The sequence below is a fragment of the Schistocerca americana genome, chromosome 2 (assembly GCF_021461395.2).
Source record: "Schistocerca americana isolate TAMUIC-IGC-003095 chromosome 2, iqSchAmer2.1, whole genome shotgun sequence".
In the NCBI taxonomy this organism is placed as follows: Eukaryota; Metazoa; Arthropoda; class Insecta; order Orthoptera; family Acrididae; genus Schistocerca; species Schistocerca americana.
In genome coordinates, this window is record NC_060120.1 from 608512235 (window position 1) to 608537689 (window position 25455).

At 42.3% G+C, this 25455-nt stretch overlaps 1 protein-coding gene across 2 annotated transcripts in view; it reads left to right on the forward strand.

Annotated features, from left to right (window-relative positions):
* The window catches only part of LOC124594977 (peroxisome biogenesis factor 1), a 383457-nt gene that overhangs the window by 2605 nt on the left and 355397 nt on the right, over window positions 1–25455 (forward strand). The window contains exon 2 of one of the 2 annotated variants that reach the window (XM_047133504.1): window positions 23974–24062. The exons of the other annotated variant lie outside the window; for it this stretch is intronic. Within the exon in view, the coding sequence (XP_046989460.1) occupies window positions 24057–24062 (6 nt within the window). The 5' untranslated portion in view covers window positions 23974–24056. The remainder of the gene's footprint in view (window positions 1–23973; window positions 24063–25455) is intronic. 2 annotated transcript variants of the gene reach the window in all.

Genomic DNA, 25455 nt, shown 5'->3' on the forward strand with positions numbered 1-25455 from the left:
CACCTACTATGCGGTAATCTCTGTTCCTTTAGGAGTTCTTTCAAAATGACTGTACATGGGTACATACCTATCCGGTGCATGGTGAGCTATTCTTTTAAACCTGTGCGACAGTTCCTTTACATGCTCCTACCCTGTGCTAAAAGTTTGAAGTTCCTCATTGAAATACGATGCGACTGATTTTTTTTTTTTTTTTTTTTTTATCTAGTTTACTGAACATATGTATCTTTCTGCTTGTTTTAACTGTCCTTTGTACTTTAGTACTCACGGTTGCCACAACCACGTCACGGTCACTGATACCAGTTTCGATGTGGACATTGTCAAAGAGCTGGTCTATTTGTTGCCATTGGATCCAATATATTTCCATCATGAATGGGGTTCCTAACTATTTACTTGTGGTAGTTTTCAGAGAAGGCATTTAGTAAAGTATTGTATTGTATTTGCAGGTTGTCTTATCACGCCAACTGCTATCAAAACTTGAATTTTCCAAATTAATTTTTGTATGATAAAACTCTCCATTGATGATTACAGTACGCTTGAGGAACTTATGTAGAAGTGAATTGAAATTTTCTCTAAAGGTCTCGATTACATCATGAGATGAGTCTAGTGGGCAATAAAAGGATTGAGTTATTATTATATTCCCACCCCTGACACTGAGTTTTGTCCAAACAATCTCACATGCAGCTGCAATTTCTGCCTCAGTGCATTTGAGTTGTGTCTCTACTGTGACAAATACTCCATCTCTGTTTCCAATTGCCTATCTTCTTAATATATACTTACATTTTCCCCAAAGATCTCACTGCCATCAATTTCATATTTCAACCACCTTTCTGTATGTAGTATTGTCTGAGCTTCACTGCTTCAAACTCTGGCCTCTCTATTACAAAAGTTTTGGCAGTTTACCATTATGATTTTTTTAAACTCTCTCACCTGTGGGACGAATTTCTTTCAATCTTACGCTGATATTTCTGGGTTGCCTACAGCTATTGTTATCTGCAGTAAGTGGTGAGTGACCTAATCTAAAAAACCCTTTTGTACACACCTCACACAGTCAGCTACAAGTAGCAGCCTCTGATCTGTAGTGCACATCTGATCGATTTAGGGGGACCCTCCAGTTCTCAACCCTGTGGCGCAAGTCCAGGAAGTTGCAGCCTAGATTTTTAAAGAACTTTCAAAGTTTCTGGTTCCGAGTTGAGTGGAAGGACTGAACCAAAGGGCCATGATCAGTTCTGGGGCAATGCTGCAAATTGTGAGCTTCATTGAAACTCCATATGCCCGGCTTGTCTTCTCAGTGTTCTCTGCCAGTTGCTGGAATGGCCCAAGACCTTGGAGCCCAGAAGACAGGCATAGTTTGTTCCAAGGTGCACCACAATCTGCAGTTGATTGCATCCTTTTCCCTCAGTGGCTGCTGAAATAGCATCTTCAACATGTTGAACGAGGCCCCCAGGCATACACACAAAGTGCACATGGTGTCCTTTCATGTCCCTTGCTGCCATTTCCCTAAGGGGTAGCATCATTTGCCATAAGTTTGACCTGCCAACAATTAATTGACCCCTTCCCTTTTGTGACTGCCTCCTCCTGACACTGGATAAAACTGGTTCCACCAAAACAGGTGAAGTGTGTCTCACTGGTCAGTTTCAGTGAAAGAATAGTTTGATGCAGCTGTGCATGGTACTCTATCCTGCACAAGCCTCATCATCTGTGCATAACTAATGAAACTATTTAACTGTATTCAAGCATTGGTCTCCCTCGACAGTTTTTACTGCCCACACTATTATCAAGGTGATGCTTCCTTGATCCCCCAGATTGTGTTTGATCAATCCATAATTTCCTTCAATCACGTTACATCATATATCTCTTTTTATTCCAATTTGATTCAGGTCCATTCCTTGTTAGTTCAACCAGGAAAAAAGCATTTTACTCACCCACCATCCCAGATTTGGATGGAACATGGCTTATTTGTTCTCCTAATGGCGACAAGTAACCATACCAAAATCAAAATTGCGTGCCCCCCCCCCCCCCCCCCACACACACACACACACTTTCTCTCTCTCACTCTGTGCGTGTGTGTGTGTGTTTTTTCATTTATTCAGAGAATGCGAAATTTGGTGTCATGGACTCAACTAATGTCTGAAATAATGCTGGAGGGAACTGCCACCATGAATCCTGCAGGCTGTCCATAATTCCGTAAGAGTACGAGCAGGTGGATATCTCTTCTGAACAGCATGTTACAAGGCATCCCAGATATGCCCAATAATATTCATCTCTTGGAGGTTTGGTGGCCAGTGGAAGTTTTTAAGATCAGAATAGTGTTCCTGGAGCCACTATGTAGCGATTCTGGACCAGTGGGGTGTTGGCTTGTGCTGCTGGAATTGCCCAAGTCTGTTGGAATGCACCGTGGATGTGAATGGATGCAGGTGATCAGACAGGATGCTTAAGTCTGCATCACCAGTCAGTCATATCTAGACGTACACTATGTGATCAAAGATATCCGGACACCCAACAAAACATACGTTTTTCATATTGGGTACATTGTGCTGCCACCTACTGCCAGATACTTCATATCAGCGACCTCAGTAGTCATTAGATGTTGTGAGAGAGCAGAATGGGGTGCTCCTTGGAACTCAAGGACTGTGAACATGGTCAGCTGATTGAGTGTAACTTGTATCATACATCTGTACATGAGATTTCCACACTTCTAAACATCCCTAGGTACACTGTTTCTGATCTGATAGTGAAGTGGAAATGTGAAGGGACACATACAACACAAAAGCGCACAGGCTGACGTCATCTGTTGACTGACAGAGACCACAGACAGTAGTTGAAGACGGTCATAATGTGTAATAGGAAGACATCTGTCCAGATCATCACACAGGAATTCCAAACTGCAGCTGGATCCATTGCAAGTACTATGACTGTAAGGTGGGAGGTGAGAAAACTTGTATTTCATGGTTGAGCAGTTGCTCATAAGCCACACATGATGCCGGTAAATGCCAAACGATGTCTCACTTGGTGTAAGGAGCATAAACATTGGATGATTGAACAGTAGAAAAATGTTGTGTGGAGTGACAAATCACGGTACACAATGTGGCGATCTGATGGTAGGGTGTGGATGTGGCGAATGCCCGGTGAACATCAGCTGCCAGCGTGTGTAGTGCCAGCCGTAAAATTTGGAAGCGGTGGTGTTATGGTGTGGTCGTGTTTTTCATGAAGGGGGCTTGCACTCCTTGTTGCTTTGCATGGCACTATCACAGCACAGGCCTAAGGCCTACATTGATGTTTCAAGCACCTTCTTGCTCCCCACTGTCAAAGAGCAATTCGGGGATGGCAATTGCGTCTTTTAACACGATCGAGCACCTATTCATAATGTATGGTCTGTGGCAAAGTGGTTACATGATAATAACATCCCTGTAATGGACTGGCCTGCACAGAGTCCTGACCTGAATCCTATAGAACTCCTTTGGGATGTTTCGGAACGCCGACTTCGTGCCGCGGCCTCACCGACACACATTAATACCTCTCCTCAGTGCAGCACTCCATGAAGAATGGTCAGCCATTCCCCAAGAAACCTTTCAGCACCTGATTTAACATATGTCTGCGAGAGTGGAAGCTGTCATCAAGGCTGAGGGTGGACCAACACCATATTCAATTCAAGCATTACTGATGGAGGGCAGCACGAACTTGTAAGTCATTTTCAGCCAGTTGTCCAGATACTTTTGATCACATAGTGTATCAGGGGTCCCATATCACTCCAACTGCACATGCCCCACATCATTACAGAGTCTCCACCTTCTTGAACAGTCCCCTGCTGATGTGCAAGGTCCATAGATTCATGAGGTTGTCTCCATACCTGTACAGTCCAACTGCCCAATACAGTTTGAAACAAGACTCGTCCAACCAGGCAACATGTTTCCAGTTATCAACAGTCCAGTGTTGGTGTTGACAGGCTGTGGCGATGTGTAAAGCTTCGTGTCGTCAGTCATCAAAGGTACACGAGTGGGCCTTCGGCTCCGAAAGCCCTTATTCGTTGAATGGTTCACATGCTGATAGTTGCTGACGGCCCAGCATTGAAATCTGCAGCAACTTGTGGAAGGATTGCATTTCTGTCACATTGAACAGTTCTCTTCATTTGTCATTGGTCCCGTTCTTACAGAATCTTTTTCCGGCCTCAGCAATATCAGATACTTGATGTTTTACTGGATTCCTGATATTCACAGTACACTCATAAAATGGTTGTATGGGAAAACCCCACTTCATTGCTACCTCAGAAATGCTGTGTCCCATCGCTCCTGCGCCTACTATAACACTATGTTGAAACTCACTTAAATCTTGATAAACTGCCATTGTAGCAGCAGTAACTGATTTAACAACTGCACCAGACACTAGTTGTCTTATATAGGCTTTGCCGACCATTGCACTGTATTCTGCATGTTTACATATCTCTGTATTTGAATATGCCTGCCTACGTCAGTTTCTTTGGCACGTGGAGGGGTTCTGTGGTTCAGGGTGACTTTCCCGAAATCTACACCTTTTCCTAGACATCTGCAGTCATTTTCTATCACCCATCTTCCTTCCCCTTCAACCCTTCTGCCTGAAGAAGGCGCCACTGGCTCTGGAAGCTTGCTTAATTATAACTTCCTTTTATGCGTGTTTTCTGTCGCTGCTTGGTGAGTAGATTTTTTTTATCTATCCAGTTGAATTATTTTGTCAAAAATTGATTGTTATCGATATGTGTAGTGTATGCAATTTATAACGGTAACATTCTTATTCTGAATAGACTGCATGAACTTATCTAAAAATTGGTAAGTTCTTTTAGTAGATGTTTTAGTACAGTTAACAGCAGCAAGTACATAAGGAATGGGAACCAGAAAAATTCCTGCCATTTAGGTTAATGGAATGACTTCCAAGATACTAAAGGGTGCATAAATCATTCAGTAATATCATTTCTATGTTTTTAGTTTAATGATTCTGCCAGAGTACCCCAACTGGAATAATTACAGGCTGCACATTTTCATCTCTCACAAAAGATTTCAATTGAAATAAAGAACGTCGTGTTGGGAGGCGTGCTCAACAATTGGATGGTCCAGCTGTTTCTTGACTGCAGTTGTCAGTGGCCATTCATGTGAACAGAGAGTTTGTTGGTTGTCATGCCCATTGAGAATGCAGCACACTGGTTGCAGCATAGCTTGTAGATCATATGACTGGTTTCACAGGTAGCCCTGCCTTCGATGGGATAGTTGATGCTTGTGACTGGACTGGTAAGGATGTTGTTGTTGTTGTTGTTGTTGTTGTGGTCTTCAGTTCTGAGACTGGTTTGATGCAGCTCTCCATGCTACTCTATCCTGTGCAAGCTTCTTCATCTACCAGTACCTACTGCAACCTACATCCTTCTGAATCTGCTTAGTGTATTCATCATTTGGTCTCCCTCTATGATTTTTACCCTCCACACTGCCCTCCAATACTAAATTGGTGATCCCTTGATGCCTCAGAGCATGTCCTACCAACCGATCCCTTCTTCTAGTCAAGTTGTGCCACAAACTTCTCTTCTCCTCAATCCTATTCAATACTTCCTCATTAGTTACGTGATCTACCCATCTAATCTTCAGCATTCTTCTGTAGCACCACATTTTGAAAGCTTCTATTCTCTTCTTGTCCAAACTACTTATCGTCCATGTTTCACTTCCACACATGGCTACACTCCATACAAATACTTTCAGAAACGACTTCCTGACACTTAAATCTATACTCGATGTTAACAAATTTCTCTTCTTCAGAAATGCTTTCCTTGCCATTGCCAGTCTACATTTTATATCCTCTCTACTTCGACCACCGTCAGTTATTTTGCTCCCCAAATAGCAAAACTCCTTTACTACTTTAAGTGTCTCATTTCCTAATCTAATTCCCTCAGCATCACCCGAGTTAACTCGACTACATTCCATTATCCTCGTTTTGCTTTTGTTGATGTTCATCTTATATCCTCTTTTCAAGACACTGTCCATTCCGTTCAACTGCTCTTCCAAGTCCTTTGCTGTCTCTGACAGAATTACAATGCCATCGGCAAACCTCAAAGTTATAATTTCTTCTTCGTGTATTTTAATACCTACTCCGAATTTTTCTTTTGTTTCCTTCACTGCTTGCTCAATATAGACATTGAATAACATCAGGGAGAGGCCACAACCCTGTCTCACTCCCTTCCCAACCACTGCTTCCCTTTCATGTCCCTCAACTCTTATAACTGCCATCTGGTTTCTGTACAAATTGTAAATAGCTTTTCGCCCCCTGTATTTTACCCCTGCCACTTTCAGAATTTGAAAGAGAGTATTCCAGTCAACATTGTCAAAAGCTTTCTCCAAGTCTACAAATGATAGAAACATTGGTTTGCCTTTCCTTAATCTAGCTTCTAAGATAAGTCGTAAGGGCCGTATTGCCTCACGTGTTCCAATATTTCTACGGAATCCTAACTGATCTTCCCCGAGGTCGGCTTCTACTAGTTTTTCCATTCGTCTTTAAAGAATTCACTTTAGTATTTTGCAGCCGTAGCATATTAAACTGATAGTTTGGTAATTTTCACATCTGTCAACATCTGCTTTCTTTGGGATTGGAATTATTATATTCTTCTTGAAGTCTGAGGATATTTCGCCTGTCTCATACATCTTGCTCACCAGATGGTAGAGTTTTGTCAGGACTGGCTCTCCCAAGGCTATCAGTAGTTCTAATGGAATGTTGTCTACTCCTGGGGTCTTGTTTCGACTCAGGTCTTTCAGTGCTCTATCAGACTCTTCACGCAGTATCATATCTCCCATTTCATCTTCATCTACATCCTCTTCCATTTCGATAATATTGTCCTCAAGTACATTGCCCTTGTATAGACCCTCTATATACTCCTTCCACCTTTCTGCTTTCCTTCTTTGCTTAGAACTGGGTTTCCATCTGAGCTCTTGATATGCATACAAGTGGTTCTGTTTTCTCCAAAGGTCTCTTTAATTTTCCTGTAGACAGTATTTATCTTACGCCTAGTGAGATAAGCCTCTATATCCTTACATTTGTTCTCTAGCCATCCATGCTTAGCCATTTTGCACTTCCTGTTGATCTCATTTTTGAGACGTTGGTATTCCTTTTTGCCTGCTTCATTTACTGCATTTTTATATTTTCTCCTTTCAGAAATTAAATTCAATATTTCTTCTGTTACTCAAGGATTTCTACCAGCCCTCCTCTTTTTACCTACTTGATCCTCTGCTGCCTTCACTACTTCATCCCTCAAAGCTACCCATTCTTCTTCTATTGTAATTCTTTCCCCCATTCTTGTCAATTGTTCCCTTATGCTCTCCCTGAAACTCTGTACATCCTCTGGTTTAGTCATTTTATCCAGGTCCCATCTCCTTAAATTCCCACCTTTTTGTAGTTTCTTCAGTTTTAATTTACAGTTCATAACCAATAGATTGTGGTCAGAGTCCACATCTGCCCCTGGAAATGACTTACAATTTAAAACCTGGTTCCTAAACCTCTGTCTTATCATTATATAATCTATCTGTACCCTGTCAGTATCTCCAGGCTTCTTTCATGTATTCAACCTTCTTTTATGATTCTTGAACCAAGTGTTAGCTATGATTAAGTTGTGCTCTGCGCAAAATTCTACCAGGCGGCTTCCTCTTTCATTTCTTACCCCCAATCCATATTCACCTACTATGTTTCCTTCTCTCCCTTTTCCTATTGACGAATTCCAGTCACCCATGACTATTAAATTTTCGTCTCCCTTCACTATCTGAATAATTTCTTTTATTTCATCATACATTTCTTCAATTTGTTCGTCATCTGAGAGCTTGTTGGCATGTAAACTTGCACTACTGTTGTAGGCGTGGGCTTCGTATCTATCTTGGCCACAATAATGCATTCACTATGATGTTTGTAATAGCTTACCCGCATTCCTATTTTCTTATTCATTATTAAACCTACTCCTGCATTACTCCTATTTGATCTTGTGTTTATAACCCTGTAGTCACCTGATCAGAAGTCTTGTTCCTCCTGCCACTGAACTTCACTAATTCCCACTGTATCTAAGTTTAACCTATCCATTTCCCTTTTTTAATTTTCCAACCTACCTGCCTGATTAAGGGATCTGACATTCCACGCTCCGATCCATAGAACGCCAGTTTTCTTTCTCCTGATAACGACATCCTCTTGAGTAGTCCCCGCCCAGAGATCCGAATGGGGGCCTATTTTACCTCCCGAATATTTTACCCAAGAGGATGCCATCATCATTTAACCATACAGTAAAGCTGCATGCCCTCGGGAAAAATTACGGCTGTAGTTTCCCCTTGCTTTCAGCTGTTCGCAGTACCAGCACAGCAAGGCCGTTATGGTTAGTGTTACAAGGCCAGATCAGTCAATCATCCAGACTGTTGCCCCTGCAACTACTGAAAAGGCTGCTGCCCCTCTTCAGGAACCACACGTTTGTCTGGCCTCTCAACAGATACCCCTCCGTTGTGGTTGCACCTATGGTACGACTATTTGTATCGGTTAGGCACGCAAGCCTCCCCACCAACGGCAAGGTCCATGGTTCATTGGTGGAGGTAAGGGTGGACAAGAATATTGTGTAGGTTCAAAGGGCAGCAGAATACCACTGGCAAGGGGAGAGGGGGGGGCGATAGTAGATAGCACATTCCTCATTTCAGGACATGATGAGAGATAATCAAAACCCTGGCAGAAAATGTGATTCAGTTGTTCCAGTCCTGGGCAGTACTGAGTCACGAAAGGAATGCTTCTCTGTGGCCGGACAGTGGGACTGGGGGAGGTGGTGCCTGACTGGAGAGATAAGGCACAAGAGATATGTCTCTGTACAATTTTGGGAGGGTAGTTATGGTCTATGGAGGCCTCAGTGAGACCCTTGGTATATTTTGAGAGGGACTGCTGCCACTACAGATGCAGCAGCCACATTTGGCTAGGCTGTATCGAAGGGACATCTTGATATGGCATGGGTGGTAGCTATCGAAGCAGAGGTACTATTATTAGTTGGTTGATATGGACAGAGGTACTGACGTAGCCATCTTTGAGGTGAATGTCAACATCGACGAAGGTGAGTTGTTGGCTTAGTCAGCTATGAGGGGACGTGGGGGACATTTGGAGGCAGCTGTAGAGGTGTTAGTCTAAGGTGGGACTATGAAATGAACAGGTTGGAGAGTTTTATCAGATGGCATTGTGTGTACTGCTCTAGTTCCTGGAGAGCAAGATTTTCAATGTGTGAGATGGAATCCAAGAATTTGGGTTTGCACAGCATGAGAATTTTATGGATGGAGAAAAGGGGTATTTCAAGGAGGTTTGGACCTGATCAATATGGTTCTTGGAGGACTGTGTTGGTGAGGGTTAAGGAACGGCAGAATCTGAACAGGTGGAGGTCATTGTGGAAGGAGGGGTTGCAGCCTGAGATGGATAATTTGATGGTAAGGTCATTTTGGGGTATTTTATGAGCCAAGCATTAGTTATTGTTAGTCATTGTCGTATACCCACCTATCTCCTTCCCCCGTTCCCATCCAAGCACTACACAGCCTTCTGTTCTACCAATGCACCCCACAGTTTTTTCAATTCTTTTCAGCCCTCCTGCCCCTCCCCCCCCCCCCAAAAAAAAAAAAAAAAATCTCCTCCCGCCCTCTGCCTAACCTCCTGGGTGCAGTCAGCTGTCCTACGGTGATTCCGTGTGTGCGTGCGTGCGTGCGTGCGTGCGTGTGTGTGTGTGTGTGTGTGTTGTCTAATCCAGAAGAAGGCTTTTTGGTCAAAATCTTACATATCTAGCAGCCTTTTTGTTGTGCCTGTCAGTGACTCATCATTTTCATAATATTGTTATTACTTTTGTGCTAGTCTTTAAACTGGCCTTCCTAAAATGTCACACTCACTTTTTTGGTGGCTAGTTGCAATAAATGACCACTTAGCACTGACATTAAAATCCGTTTGATGAAGATGTTGATTTACCAATTTATTTTCTTTGTATTGCTAACACAGCTATCACTAACATAATGGATTTTTTGAATATTTCAATGTGTGTTTTTTTGAATTAATTCAGTTAAGTTTCTTGCATTTTTGTGCACCCATACAGTCGTCATGTTTGATATCATCAGATAAAACATGAAGACATTTAACGAATCTCTCATCTTCAGTATTTTTAGATTACTCATGATAGGATCTGCATTGCAAGAGATCCAATGGTATCATTGTTCTTCATCTTTGCTCATGAAAGAGTAATTTTCACCAGAGCCCATTGATACTGTGGTAACATTTACATCAGATGATTCATTAAGAATCTTATAATATTCTTATTGAGACTTGGTAATTTAAGGATGTAGAAAAAAATGGTGTAGTTTAGTTAAAGATCATCAGTCAAGTCAGCAGTATTAACAGTACATGTGACCATTTGTGTTGTACCAGTTAAAATCTACTGACAAAAATCAATGTTTCATCTTCATTACAGTTATCAGCCTTCTCTAATATAAAAAATAGGGAATATAGTGTTTCTTTTGGATGGCACTCATTTCAGTGCCGTAGCATACGTGCAGAGGTTGGATTTTCATGTACTATTATTTGTGAGTTCTTTATAGCTTCCTTCAAATGCTACTGGGCTTTTTAGTAAATTTATGTGTTGATTAATGATGCAAACACAGCAATAGCACCTACTAAAACACACCATTTAGGTAGAAGTGAATCCTATGTTAGTTTCTCGATATTTGCCTTTAAATGTTGAAAAAACATGATGTAAATCGCCTAAAATCAACTATTTTCTTTCATACATTTTTTTACTGTGCTTCCAATATCTTTTGTACGTAGTTTGTAGACTGTTCTTCACTTCAAATGATAATCATTTATTAGTAAATTAGTTACTTCAATTTTTAGTTTCTTCTCTCGTTTGCAGCCTTGGTTCTGCTTGCCATGTTCAGTATTCAGAAACTTTTGAAAGTATTTCAGATTTTTTCCTGAAATCAGATAAGTGAGATGGGGATATTTACCAGCTGAATTTGTTCCTTTCTCATACTTAGGCATGAGTTGTTACTTATGTTATCAGCCAGCAAGTCCATATCCTCCAGGACACATAGCTTGTAAGTATCCCAATCCATGATACTTTGGAATAATCACTGAAATAAATACAACAGAACAAGGTATTTATGTACAATTTGTGTGCCCTTCAGGACTTTTGCATAGCTCCGTTGGCCCAGATGAGAGGGTATTTGATCAGTTCTCATTCCTTGTGTGCTTTCTGTTGTTGAATAACTTAAACTCTCAACTGGAAGAACTTACCAGTTTTCAGAGGATTAGATGTACTCTGTTCAGAAAAAAGTTACTGTTATAAATAATGTTTACTTCATATAGTGCTGTTTAAAACAATTAAATTAATGTATTGTTCCACCACTGTTGTTATGAAACACAGTGACTGCATGGCAGAGGCCTTCGCCAATTATCTGACTCCTCCGCCTGTAAACTCTGCCAAAGTGATCCCATCCCAGAAGTCCAACGCAAACTCCAGTGCCTGCTTAAAGCCATAGGCCCTTCCCAGAACACCCTCCCTGCATCCATCTCCCTCATCACCCCTGTGATAGCCTGCACTCCCACCTTCTACATGCTCCACAAACCCAGCAATGCTTGATGGCCCATTGTGGCTGGTTATTGTGCCCCCACTGAAAAAAATTCAGCCCTCATTGACCAACAACTCCAACCAACAGCCCATAATCTAGCCTCCCACACCAAAGACACCAACTACTTCCTTCACTGACTCTCCACCATCCCCACCCCTTTACCTCCTGGATCCCTACTCATCACTGTTGACACCATCTCCCTATACACCAATATCCCCCACTACCTCATTCCTTATGCACCTTACTAATTTTATCCTAACCCACAACTATTTCTCATTTGAAGGGAAGGTATATAAACAAATCTGTGCACAGCCATGGGCACCTGCATGGCGCTCTCCGATGCCAATCTTTTTATGGGCCATCTAGAGGAGGCCTTCATAGCCTCTGAAAACACCAAACCCCTAATCTGATTCAGGTTCATTGATGATATCTGTATGATTTGGATTTGGGGCCAAGACAGCCTGTCTTCATTGCTTCACAGCCTCAACACCTTTCCCATCTGCTTCTTGTGGTCCTCCTCAACCCAGTGCTCTTAGATGTCTACCTCCTCCTCTCTGATGGCTCCATCTGGATTAAACCCACCAGTCACCAACAGTACCACCATTTTGACAGCTGTCCTCCCTTTCACAAAGAAAAAATCTGTCCCATACAACCTGGCCAACCAGGGACAGCCTATCTGCAGTGACAAAAACTCCATTGCTCAGTATGCTGATGGTCTCACCAAGGCCTTCACTGACAGGCACTATCCCCAAAACCTAGTCCACAAACAAATCTCTCATTGCATTTGCCCTCACACCTCCAGTCCTCCCACCACCCCAACAACCAGCCACAAAGGAGTGTCCCCTTCATCACCCAGTACCATCCTAGGACTGGTAATCAAAGTCACAGTAAAGGATGTAGATCAGTTGTTCCAATCATCATGCCCTGAAATGAAGGATTTCCTACCCAAGATGCTTCCCACCCATCCTAGTGGGACCATCTTAAGTGGTCTGTTCCTCAACCGAGTTACCTAGCACACCAGCAATGGCACTGGAGTCAGACTGGCTCCACATCCCTGTCAGAGCTTCATGGCTCCACATCCCTGTCAGAGCTTCTAAAACCTCATTGACTCTCTTCCTGCTTATCTCGCAGCAGTCCATGCTGCAAAAGGTGGTTATTCAGGGTTTTGACAAGTGGTTATATTAATGTGACTGGGCAGTGTATTAATGTTGATTTGCTTTCTTTATAGCCTATCTTCTAAAATAATTTTTAAGGTCAGTATTGTCTTGGGTGGTCCTACAATCCTCCAGAACACAAACATCTTGCCCATGATCAGTTTCTATCAGTTTTCAATTCTTATCTTAATTATTGGTATTTTCAGTATTTTGCAACCATGACTTATTAAACTAGGGGTTCAGTAATATTTGGACCTGCCAGTATCTCCCTTTTTTTTGGAAATGGAATTATTACATTCTTTTTGAAGTCTGCAGGTCTTTTGCCTGGCTGATACATCCTGCAAATGTGGTGGAATAATTTTATCGTCGCTGGCTTTCCCAAGGACCTCAATAATACTGAGTGAACATCATTTACTCCAGGGATCTTGTTTTTCAACTGAGATGTTTCAGTGCTGTGGAAAATTCTTCTGGTAGTGTTGTTTCCCCCATCCCATCTTCATTTGCATTATGCCTTCCACTTTCAGCTTTCCCTTTTTTCTGAGTACTGGTTTGCTACCTGAGCTCTTGATATTAATAAAAGTGCTCCTCATTTCTCCACAGATCTCTTTATTTTTCATATAGACAGCATTCATCTTTCCTCTAGTTACATATGCTTGTACAGTGTTGCATTTGTCCTCTACCCATTCCTGCTTAGCCATTTTGTGTTTTCTGTCTATCTCATATATTTAGATGTCTGTATTCACTTTTGCTGCACACCAATTAAATTCAGTACATCTTGTGTTATCCAAGGATTTCTGTGGAGTTCTCTTTTTGTATATTCAATCCTCTGCTGCCTTTAGTATTTCATGTTACAAAGTTATCCATTCAACTTCTGTTGTATTCCATTCCTGGTTTCCATTGCATAATACTCTCTTTGAAACTCTGAACAGTCTCTGGTTCCCTGTATTTATCTAGGTCTCACCTTACTTTCCTACATTTCCACATGTTTGTGCATTGTTATCTGCTGAATGTAGCGTCATGGAAATAAAGTTATTGCTACTGCTTATATTCAAATTCTTCACAGAAAGAGTAAACTGTTCTGGACTACTGACATCCAACCAACAGAGAACTTGCGTGGATAGTCCTCCCAATTGATCAAATCAAAAGAATTTATGTAAAGAAAGCAACAGAGCACATGTTTACAAAAATTCATTTGTGGTAGTTATGAGATCTAAGGGTAGTTTACTTGACAACTAATCAAAACATCATAGGTCTGGGTATCAGTTTGCAGCCACTGCTTAAATTTTCAATAAAATCATCATCAATGGTGGCCAAAGACTTCTGGTTTAAGGTGTTTGTGGGTAATAATTGCAACCTCTCACTGTGATGCTGAATGAGACAGTTTTATGTTTTTTTAGTTTTCTTTTACCGTGCATACAGTGATTTGTACTGAACTATGTCCAATATCTCTTCCCTCCCCCCCCCCTCCCCCCCTTCCCCTGTGTGCCCCTTCTCTCTCTCTCTCTCTCTCTCTCTCTCTCTCTCACGCGCACGCACACACACACACACACACACACACACACACACACACACACACACAGACCAAGTCATACTACTATACATTCTTGTAATAAATTTCCTTCAGACAGAAAAATCTTCTGTCGCCAGAGCAGCACAGGTTTAGAAACAAGTGCTGGTGCGAAATTCAGCTTGCCCTTTTCTGATATGATATTCTGAAAACCATGGATGAAGGGCAACAGGCAGGTTTCATATTCCTAGATTTCCAGAAAGCATTTGCCATGATGTCTGACTGTAGAGTGTTGACGAAGATGTGAGCATAGGGATCAGTTTCACAGATACGTGAGTGTCTCAAAGATCCCAGTATGTTGTCCTCAATGGTGAGTATTCATCAAAAACAAGGGCATTGTCAGGAGTGACACAGGGAACTGTGATATGACTGCTCTTTTCTCTCTATGTACGTAAATGATCTGATCAACAAGTTGAGCAGCAATTTACAGCTGTTTGCTATGGCATACAGGAAGGTGTCTAACGGAGTGACTGTAGGAGGATACAGGTTGACTCGGACAGAATTTCTATTTAGTGTGATGAGTGGCAGCTTGCTCTAAGGGTAGCAAAATGAAGGTTAATGTGAATGAGTAACAGAAACAATCCTGCAACATTCAAATACACCATTAATTGTGTGCTGCTCAACACAGTCATGTCGATTAAATGTCTAGGCATAAAACTGCAAAGCAATATGAAATTGAGTAAGCACATCAGGTTGATAGTAGGAAGCTGAATAACAAACTTCATTTTATTGGGAGAATCTTTGGGCAAGTGTAGCTGACCTTTAAAGGCAATGGTGTATAGGACACTAGTGTGACCCATTCTTGAACACTGCTAGAGTATTTGAACTCCCCACCAGATCGGATTAAAGGAAGGCATTGATGTAATTCAGAGGCATGCTTCTAGATTTGTTGCAGGTAGGTTCCGTCAGCATACAAGTACTATGGAGATGCTTCATGAACTAAAAAATGGGAATCCCCAGAGGAAACAAGGCATTGTTTTTTGTGAGGCATTATTGAGAAAATTTAAAGAACCAGCATTTGAGGCTGACTGCAGAAAAATTCCACTGTCGTCAGTGTTCATTTTGCGTAAGGACCATTAAGACAAGGTGAGAGAGATTAGAGCACAAATGGACGTTTATAGATAGTTGTTTTTTCCTCACTCTGTTTGGAAAGGAAACAACTGGTAGTGGTATGTGGTACTCTCCGACAAACACAGTACAGTGGCTTGCGGATTATGTTTGTAAATGTAGATGTAGATTCAGAATTTTTCTTTGGAGTACAAGGAGTTGTCAAGCAGACATGATTTCAGTTTGTGTATGAGGTTAATTTTACTATCCAACATGGAAAACAATCTATCAAGAAGTTCAAAGTGTTAATGATGATTAAATTTTCCTCTGTGCTGAATTCTATCAGGCAACTTCCCATTTCATTCCTTTCCCCCAGTCCATGTTCTGCTGTTAATTTTCCTATTATTAAATTCCAGTTGCCTGTGACAATTAAATTACTATCTCCCTTAATGATCTGAATAATTTCTTTGATCTTATCATACATTTTGTTCAATCTGTACATCATCTGTGGAGCTTGGAAGCATATAATCTTGTACTAATGTGGATAGTGTTGACTTTATATTGATCTTGGCTACAAGATATGCTATTCATAGTAACTCACTTACATTCCTATTGTTTTGTTCATTACAAATACGATACCTACTACTGAAATACCTCTATTCAATCTGTGTTGATTTTCCAATACTCAGCTGACCAAGTACTCCCCACTACCTCCCACTGTATATAACTTGGCCCTACCCGTTTCTGCTATTTGTTTCCCTAAGAAGTTATACAGATAAACACAAATAACTGTTAAGAAGTAGTTCATCAAAGAAAGAAGGGAATACAAAAATGATAATGAAAAGAGAGGTATTTAGCAAAGTCTCTTAGATATTGAATCAATGGGAAGTGTAGGGAAGCAAAACAAAATAGATACAAAAAAATATGAAGAAATCAAGAAAGATATTGTTATTTGGAAGAACAAATTCAGCACATAGAAAAGTTAATATAACTCTCAGTAGAATCAAAAGCAAAAACAAAGGCATTAAGAGTGCAAAAGGGATTTCACTGTTAAACACAGAGAGGGGGGGGGGGGGGGGGGGGGAAGAGAGAGAGAGAGAGAGAGAGAGAGAGAGAGAGAGAGAGAGAGAGAGAGAGAGAGAGAGCAGACAAGTGAAAAGAGTATGGTGATTAATGATCTTTTCTTTGGGAATACAATTTTTTGAAATATGTTTCCGCCATTTGAGAGTTAATTGTTAATTTATTTTACTCAATCATGATATTGGCTTTTTAGCCATTCCCAAGGGCATGTTAGGGCAGGCTTCTTTTAATGTTTCAGAATGCACTTGAGAATGGCTGTAAAGCCAAAATTATGACTGTGGAAATAGATGAACAATTAAGTCAAATGGCAAAATGTCTTTCAAAAAAGTACATCGATTGCCTCTTTGAGGGAGGAAGTGTCTGTGGATGTGTCAGAAGAAGAAATACATGGCAATTTGCAAGACAGGGGGAGGGGGGGGGGGGAGGAGGAGGAGACTGGTTCTATAATAAGAGTTTCCCAGAGCTTGAAAATTGAGGGCCTGTTAGACAACTATCAGTTTGGCCTGAGGAAAAGTAAAGACACCAGTGGCAGTTCTGGCATAAGACTTGATAATGGAGACAAAACACTTACATGGAATTTTACATTGTAAAAAAGCATTCAGCATTGTAAAAAGGTGCAAGGTGGTCAAAATTCTCAAAAAAATTGGTATAAGCTTGTGGGAAAGAGGAAGGGAGGGGAGGTAATGCTAGTTGTATCCATGGCATTCAATAAGCTATATTTGCTTCCAGGGCCGTGCCAGATGGTGCCTTCTCAAGCAGCTGAACTTTCATTTGCTAGGTATGAGTTTACCAAACCTGGTTTCCTGATCTGGAGACTGTGAGTGTTGCCAGTCCTGTATAACCATAAACTCTGGGCAGGATTCAATGACCACTGTACAGTGTGGTAATGGAATATTGTGTCACAGGGACCAGAAATCTCAGCTTAAGGGTGCAGATTGCCTGTGTGGTACAAACTTCTATGAAAGAAACCTCAATACTAAAGTGTGCTGTGCACCGATGAGATGGAACAGCCATTAGCGTATAACTTATGGGAAATCTATCACATCTCAGGTGTATAAGGCTTACCCAGCCAAATGGGGGCTTTGCCTGAGTGGAAGTTTATTTCACTAGCTGCCTGTGGAACTCCATGACAAATTCAACAGATAAAAAGGAACACCCTAAAAGGGAAGAAGGGCATACTGTCTGGGTGTGTTAACACCCATTGCGATCTTTGGCTTAGAAAAGAATTCCATATAGTAATAGGCCACTTACGAGGTCTCAGAATGTGTCTTTGATTATTAAGACAGGAGGTATGCTTTGAAAAAGTGCCTCCTTTCTACATATATGTTGGACTACAGTGTATACCAGTCACACAAAAATCTATCAGGTGTCTTAGGAATGGCACACTAATGGTGGAAACTGCCACATCACACCAAGCTGAAGTCTTGGAGACCGTGAAAGATTTTTGAGAATACCGAGTTGTGATAAAACTTCACAACAATCTTTCTTTCTAGCAAGGGTTTTTCACTTGTGGAAGCCTAATGGATATTGACTTAAAGGAGCTGAGGAAAGAGTGAGAACATCTCACTGTGATGAATGTTAAAAATTAAGTGATGTGAGAGAACGTTAAATTGGAAAAGATGTCTGCATTCGTTCTCTAGTTCTCCTGTGTTGGCTGAGCTTGCTACAGTAGCACTCCTCCTTCTCACAATGAGACTATATATTCCTGACCCAATACATTGTTCCAAATGTCAACATGATGGACACTCCACTACAGCATGCAATAGACGGACATTTTGTGTAAATTTGGCCAAGGCACAAGCAAAATGGGAATCCTTGTACGGCTCCTCTGTTTAGTTTGAAGTGCAAAGCAGTCATGCTGCTTGGTGCCGTGACTGCCAAGTTTTGGAGGATGAGAGGAAAATCCAGGAGATAAAAGTTACAAGGAGAATCCCTACTTTGAAACTCAGAAACCACCAAGATTTGTAACCTCATTTGCTTTGGTAGCAAAAACTTCATCCTTAAAGAGAGGATTCCTCGATGCAGACTTTATAATCTGAAGTTGCCACGGACACCTGCACATGCAAGTGCACTTGCAATGGAGAAGTTGCTGCCAGACAACATATGAATCTTACAAGCTTACTGAACAACCAGTGGAATACGCAGGATGGAATAATGACAGTATTGTGGAAAGGATACAAGACTGTTCACTATATAAAAGAGATGTTGAGTTGCAGACAGGAACAACAAAAAGACTGCAATTTTTCTGTTGAGTCTGTCTGGAGCTCAAAACCTATATGGTGAGTAGCAATCTATCCTTTGCATAACATTGTCATCAAATGTAACCAACAAGCCACAAATAGCGACAGGTAGACAGACTGAAGATCAGTAATATGCCACCAATGATTAAGTCACCACCATCTCCAGTGATGGGGAAAGGTATGGTAAAGAGGTTTAGAGAGTGAAACAAAACAGTCCAAAGCCATCAGACCACAGTGTATTAGTATTGTATAATGAAGCTGATGGAAGTACACGAAATATGGATGTAGAAATGTGGTTGAAGGAACCAAAAAGCCATTCCAGCGGGATATGCTGTTGCAGCATCCCCACTTGACAGATAGAAACCGGTCAAGAACACATAAAACCTCACCAATAAAATGACTCCCATTTTACAGTGGAACACAAGTTGACTTGGAACATATGTGGAGGAGGTCAGACTCTTAGCACAGGTCAGACCTTTACACTTGTGTTTACAGGAAACATATTTTAAATTATCTGATCCCCCTATGTTTAGAGGCTGTACACTGATCATCCAGAATATTATGACCACCTACTTAATAGCTGCTATGTCCCGCTTTGGCACGGATAATGGTGGTGACATATCATGACATGAAAGCAATGAGGCCTTAGTAGGTTGCTGGAGGGAGTTGGCAGCACATCTGCACACATAAGTCACCTAATTCCTGTACATTCCAGGAAAGGAGGCAATGAGCTCTGGCAACACATTCTGTCACATCCCAGATGTGTTTGATTCGGTTCAGATCTGGCGAGTTGGGAGAGTACATCAATTGGAACTTGCAACTGCGTTCCTCGAACCCTCCATCACAATCCTGACCTTTTTTCTCCTTCAGTCTTCTGATTTGCTTATTGCAGCCTGCGGTGAATTCGTCTTCTGTGCCAACTTCTTCATCTCAGAGTAGCTCTTGCAATCTACATCCTCAGTTATTTGCTGGATGTATTCATGCCTGACTTCCTCTACAGTTTTTTTGCTCTACAGCTCTCTCTAGTCCGTGGAAGTTATTCCCTGATGTGTGAACAGATGTCCTATCATGCTGTCTGTTCTTCTTGTCAGTATTTCCAACATATTTCTTTCCTTTCCAATTCAGCACAGAACCTCCTCACTCCTTATCTTACCAGTCCACCTAATTTTTAGCATTTGTCTGTAGCACCACATCTCAAATGCTTTTATTCTCATCTGTTCTGGTTTTCCCACAATCCATTTTTCTCTCCATACAATGCTGAGCTCCAAACATACTTTCACAGAAATTACTTCCTATGTTTGATACTAGTAGACTTCTCTTGGCCGGGAACGCCCTTTTTGCCAGTGCTAGTGTGCTTTTGATGTCCTCTAGCTCTGTCCGTCATTGTTTATTTTGCTGCCTAAGTAACAGAATCCCTTAACTTCATCTACTTCATGACCATCAATCCTGATGTTAAGTTTCTCGCTGGTCTCATTTCTGCTACTTCACATTACGTTCGTCTTTCTGTGATTTACTCTCAATCCATATTCTGCACTCATTAGACTGTTCATTCCGTTCAGCAGATAATATAATTCTTCTTCAGTTTCTCTGAGGATAGCAGTATCATCAGCAGATTGTATCATTCATATCCTTTCACCTTGAACTTTAATTCCACTGCTGAACCTTTCTTTTATTTTTGTAATTGCTTCTTCGATGTATAGATCGAAAAGTAGTAGCGAAAGAATAGATCCCTGTCTTACAGCTTTTTTAAGCTGTCCACTTCATTCTTGGTCTTCCACTCTTATTATTCATTCTTGGCTCTTGTACATCTTGTGTATTACTCATCTTTCCCTATAGCTTACCACTATTTTCCTCACAATTTTGAATATCTTGCACCATTTGATATTGTCGAATGCTTTTTCAAGTCAACAAATCCTTTGACCATGTCTTGATTTTTCTTTATTCTTGTCTTTCATTATCAACTGCAATGTCAGAATTGCCTGTCTGGTGCCTGTACCTCTCCTAAAGCCAAACACATCTTCAATTTTCTTTTCCAGTCTTCTGTATATTATTAGTGTCAGCATCTTGGATGGATGTGCTGTCAAGCTGGTTGTGTGATAGTTGTCACATGTCAGCTCTTGCAGTCTTCTGAACTGTGTGGATGATGTTTTTCCAAAAGTCAGATGGTATATTGCCAGACTCATACATTCTACACACCAACACGAATAGTTGTTTTGTTGCCACTACTCCCAATGATTTTAGAAATTCTGGTGGAATATTTCTATCACATCTTCGTTATTTGATCTTAAGTCTCCCAAAGCTCTTTTAAATTATGATTCTAATACCAGATCCCCCATCTCCTCAAAATCAACTGTTGTTTCTTCTTCCATCACATCAAACAAATAGTCCCCCTCATAGAGGCCTTCAATGTACTCTTTCCACCTATCCGCTCTCTCCTCTGCATGTGACAGTGGAATTCCCACTGTACTCTTAATGTTATCACCCTTGCTTTTAGTTTCACTGAAAGTTGTTTTGGCGTTTCTATGTGCTGAGTCAGTCCTGACAATCTTTTTTTTTCTTTTCTTTTTCTCATGCAACCATTTTGCCTTAGCTTCACTGCTCTTCCTACTTATTTCATTCCTCAGCAACTTGTATTTCTGTATTTGTGAATTACCCAGAACATTTTTGAACTTCCTTCATTCGTCGATCAACTGAAGTATTTCTTTTTCTGTTACCCATGGTTTCTTCGAGTTACCTTCTTTGTACCTATGTTTTTCTTTCCAACTTCTGTGACTACCACTTTTAGAGTTGTCCATTCCTCTTCAGCTGTGTTACCCATTGAGCTATTCCCTATTGAAGTATCTATAGCCTTAGAGGACTTCAAGCATATCTCTTCATTCCTTATTACTTCCATATCTCACTTCTTTGTTTATTGATTCTTCCTGATTAATGTCTTAAACTTCAGCCTATTCATCACCACTACTACATTGTGATCTTAGTCTATACCTGCTCCTGGATATGTGTGACAATCCACTATCTGATTTTGAAATCTAATTGAAATCTTCCCGTACCTCCCGGCCTTTTCCAAGTATTCCTCCTCCTCTTGTGATTCTTGAACAGAGTATTTGCTATTACTACCTGAAATCTACACTCCTGGAAGTTGAAATAAGAACACCGTGAATTCATTGTCCCAGGAAGGGGAAACTTTATTGACACATTCCTGGGGTCAGATACATCACATGATCACACTGACAGAACCACAGGCACATAGACACAGGCAACAGAGCATGCACAATGTCGGCACTAGTACAGTGTATATCCGCCTTTCGCAGCAATGCAGGCTGCTATTCTCCCATGGAGACGATCGTAAAGATGCTGGATGTAGTCCTGTGGAACGGCTTGCCATGCCATTTCCACGTGGCGCCTCAGTTGGACCAGCGTTCGTGCTGGACGTGCAGACCGCGTGAGACGACGCTTCATCCAGTCCCAAACATGCTCAATGGGGGACAGATCCGGAGATCTTGCTGGCCAGGGTAGTTGACTTACACCTTCTAGAGCACGTTGGGTGGCACGGGATACATGCGGACGTGCATTGTCCTGTTGGAACAGCAAGTTCCCTTGCCGGTCTAGGAATGGTAGAACGATGGGTTCGATGACGGTTTGGATGTACCGTGCACTATTCAGTGTCCCCTCGACGATCACCAGTGGTGTACGGCCAGTGTAGGAGATCGCTCCCCACACCATGATGCCGGGTGTCGGCCCTCTGTGCCTCAGTCGTATGCAGTCCTGATTGTGGCGCTCACCTGCACGGCGCCAAACACGCATACGACCATCATTGGCACCAAGGCAGAAGCGACTCTCATCGCTGAAGACGACACGTCTCCATTCGTCCCTCCATTCACGCCTGTCGCGACACCACTGGAGGCGGGCTGCACGATGTTGGGGCGTGAGCGGAAGACGGCCTAACGGTGTGCGGGACCGTAGCCCAGCTTCATGGAGACGGTTGCGAATGGTCCTCGCCGATACCCAGGAGCAACAGTGTCCCTAATTTGCTGGGAAGTGGCGGTGCGGTCCCCTACGGCACTGCGTAGGATCCTACGGTCTTGGCGTGCATCCGTGCGTCGCTGCGGTCCGGTCCCAGGTCGACGGGCACGTGCACCTTCCGCCGACCACTGGCGACAACATCGATGTACTGTGGAGACCTCACGCCCCACGTGTTGAGCAATTCGGCGGTACGTCCACCCGGCCTCCCGCATGCCCACTATACGCCCTCGCTCAAAGTCCGTCAACTGCACATACGGTTCACGTCCACGCTGTCGTGGCATGCTACCAGTGTTAAAGACTGCGATGGAGCTCCGTATGCCACAGCAAACTGGCTGACACTGGCGGCGGTGGTGCACAAATGCTGCGCAGCTAGCGCCATTCGACGGCCAACACCGCGGTTCCTGGTGTCCCCTGTGCCGTGCGTGTGATCATTGCTTGTACAGCCCTCTCGCAGTGTCCGGAGCAAGTATGGTGGGTCTGACACACCGGTGTCAATGTGTTCTTTTTTCCATTTCCAGGAGTGTATAACATAATTCAGTTAATCATTCTCCTCTCTCATTCCTTGTGCCAAGCCCATTTATTTTGTAACTCTTTCTTCTACTCCATCCCCCACAACCGCATTTCAGTCCACCATGACTGTTAGATTTTCATCTCCCTTCACATACTGAATTACCCATTCAATATCCTCTGTATACCTTCTCTCTCTCTTCATCTTCAGCTTGCAATGTCGGCATGTATACCTGAACTATCGTTGTCGATGTTGGTTTGCTGTCGATTCTGATGAGAACAACCCTATCACTGAATTGTTCACAGTAACACAATCTCTGTCCTACCTTCCTATTCAATACTACTTCTGTTACACCATTTTCTGCTGTTGTTCATGTTACCTGTACTCACCTGGCCAGAAATCCTTGTCTTCTTTCCGTTTCACTTCTCGGACCCCTGCTATATCTAGATTAAGCCTTTTCAATTTCCTTTTCAGATTTTCTAGCTTCTGACATTGCACACTCTGAATTGTAGAACATTATCCTTTCATTGGTTACTCAATCTTTTTCTCATGGCCACCTTCCTCTTAGAAGTCCCCTCCCAGAGATATGAAAGGGAGACTATTCCGGAATCTTTTTCCAGTGGAGAGATCATCATAACACGTTTCCAGTTACAGACCACATGTTCTGTGGATACACATTACGTGTCTTTAATGCCTTCTGCATCTTCATGCTGTTGATCATTGCTGATTCTTCCACTTCTAGGGGCCGTTTCTCATCTCATGGGCAAGAGAGTACCCTGAACCTTTGTCGTCTCCTCCGACCTCTTTGACAAGGCCGTTGGCAGAATGAGGGTAAGTTCTTATGCCGGAAGTCTTCTACCACCGTTACTGATTTTTATTAAAAATTTAAGCGGTAGCAGAGTTCAAACTGAGGATTGAGGACGTTTTGATTACTAATCACAGATGCTACCCCTAGACCATGGGTCGTGTGTTATCTTGTTGAAAAATGCCACTGCCGTTGGGAAATACATTTGTCATGTAGGGTTGTATGTGGTCTGTAACTAGTGTATGGTACTACTTGACCGTCATGGTGCCTCTCACAAGCTCCACTGGACTCATGGATACCCACGTGAATGTTTCCCAGAGCTTAGTGGAGCAGCTGCCAACTTGTCTTTGTCCTGCAGCACAAATATCAAGGAGCTGTTCCCCTGGAAGATGATAGATTTGTGTCCTTCCATTGGCATGATGAAGAAGGTATAGGGATTCATCAGACCATGCAATGCTCTGCCACTGCACCAACATCCAGTGCTGATGGTCACATGCCTGTTTCATTCATAGATGCCAGTGTCGTGATGTTAACATTGGCATGTCCATGGGTCTTCTGCTGTGGAGGCCTGTCGTTAGGAGTGTTCCATGAACTGTGTGTTCAGGCACACTTGTACTCTACCCAGCATTAAAGCTTGATGTTAGTTCCACCACAGTTTGCTACCTGTCATATTTTACCAGTCTGCGCAGCCTACGGTGTCCAACATCTGTGATGAGGGTTGGCCACCCAACCCCACATCGTCTGGACTTGGTTTCAACACGTGTTGAAGACACTCAGCGCAGCACTCCTTGAATGCCTGACAGTTCACACTATTTCTGAAATGCTTGTGCTGAGTCTCTAGGCCATCAAAATCTGCCCCATGTCAAACTCAGATGGATCCCACATCTTACCCGTTCCACACACGGACAGCATGCTCATTGATACTACATGTATGTGTCTGACTAACAGACATTCCTCGTCAGGTGACCCTGCTATCACCTGGATGGGTTTATATCTATAGTAGAGCAATGGTCATAATATACTGGCTGATAAGTTTAGCTTCCACAGAAAGGATGACCTAAGTAGGGAAATAGCTAAAGAAGGTGTCACCATCTCTGTAAAAGACGCATAATATTCCTCGACTCTCTCTTACACACCCGCTTGCAAGCAGTTAATGCAAAGGTGCACATGTGCCATATGGGAAGACCTTATACTCCGTTTACTTGCCATTGAATTTAGCTCCAGAGGGTGAGCCCCTCTGCAACCTCATCACACAGGTCCCTTGGCTGTTCCTTCTTTGTGGAGGCTTAACCACATATCATGTACTGTGGGGCTCCACCACCAAATGTCCCCAGGGTTAAGCTGTTGAGGCTCTTATGTTGTCCGAAAATAGCTTTCTCCTGAATGGGGAGGAAAACACACGCTTCAGTACTGCCAGTG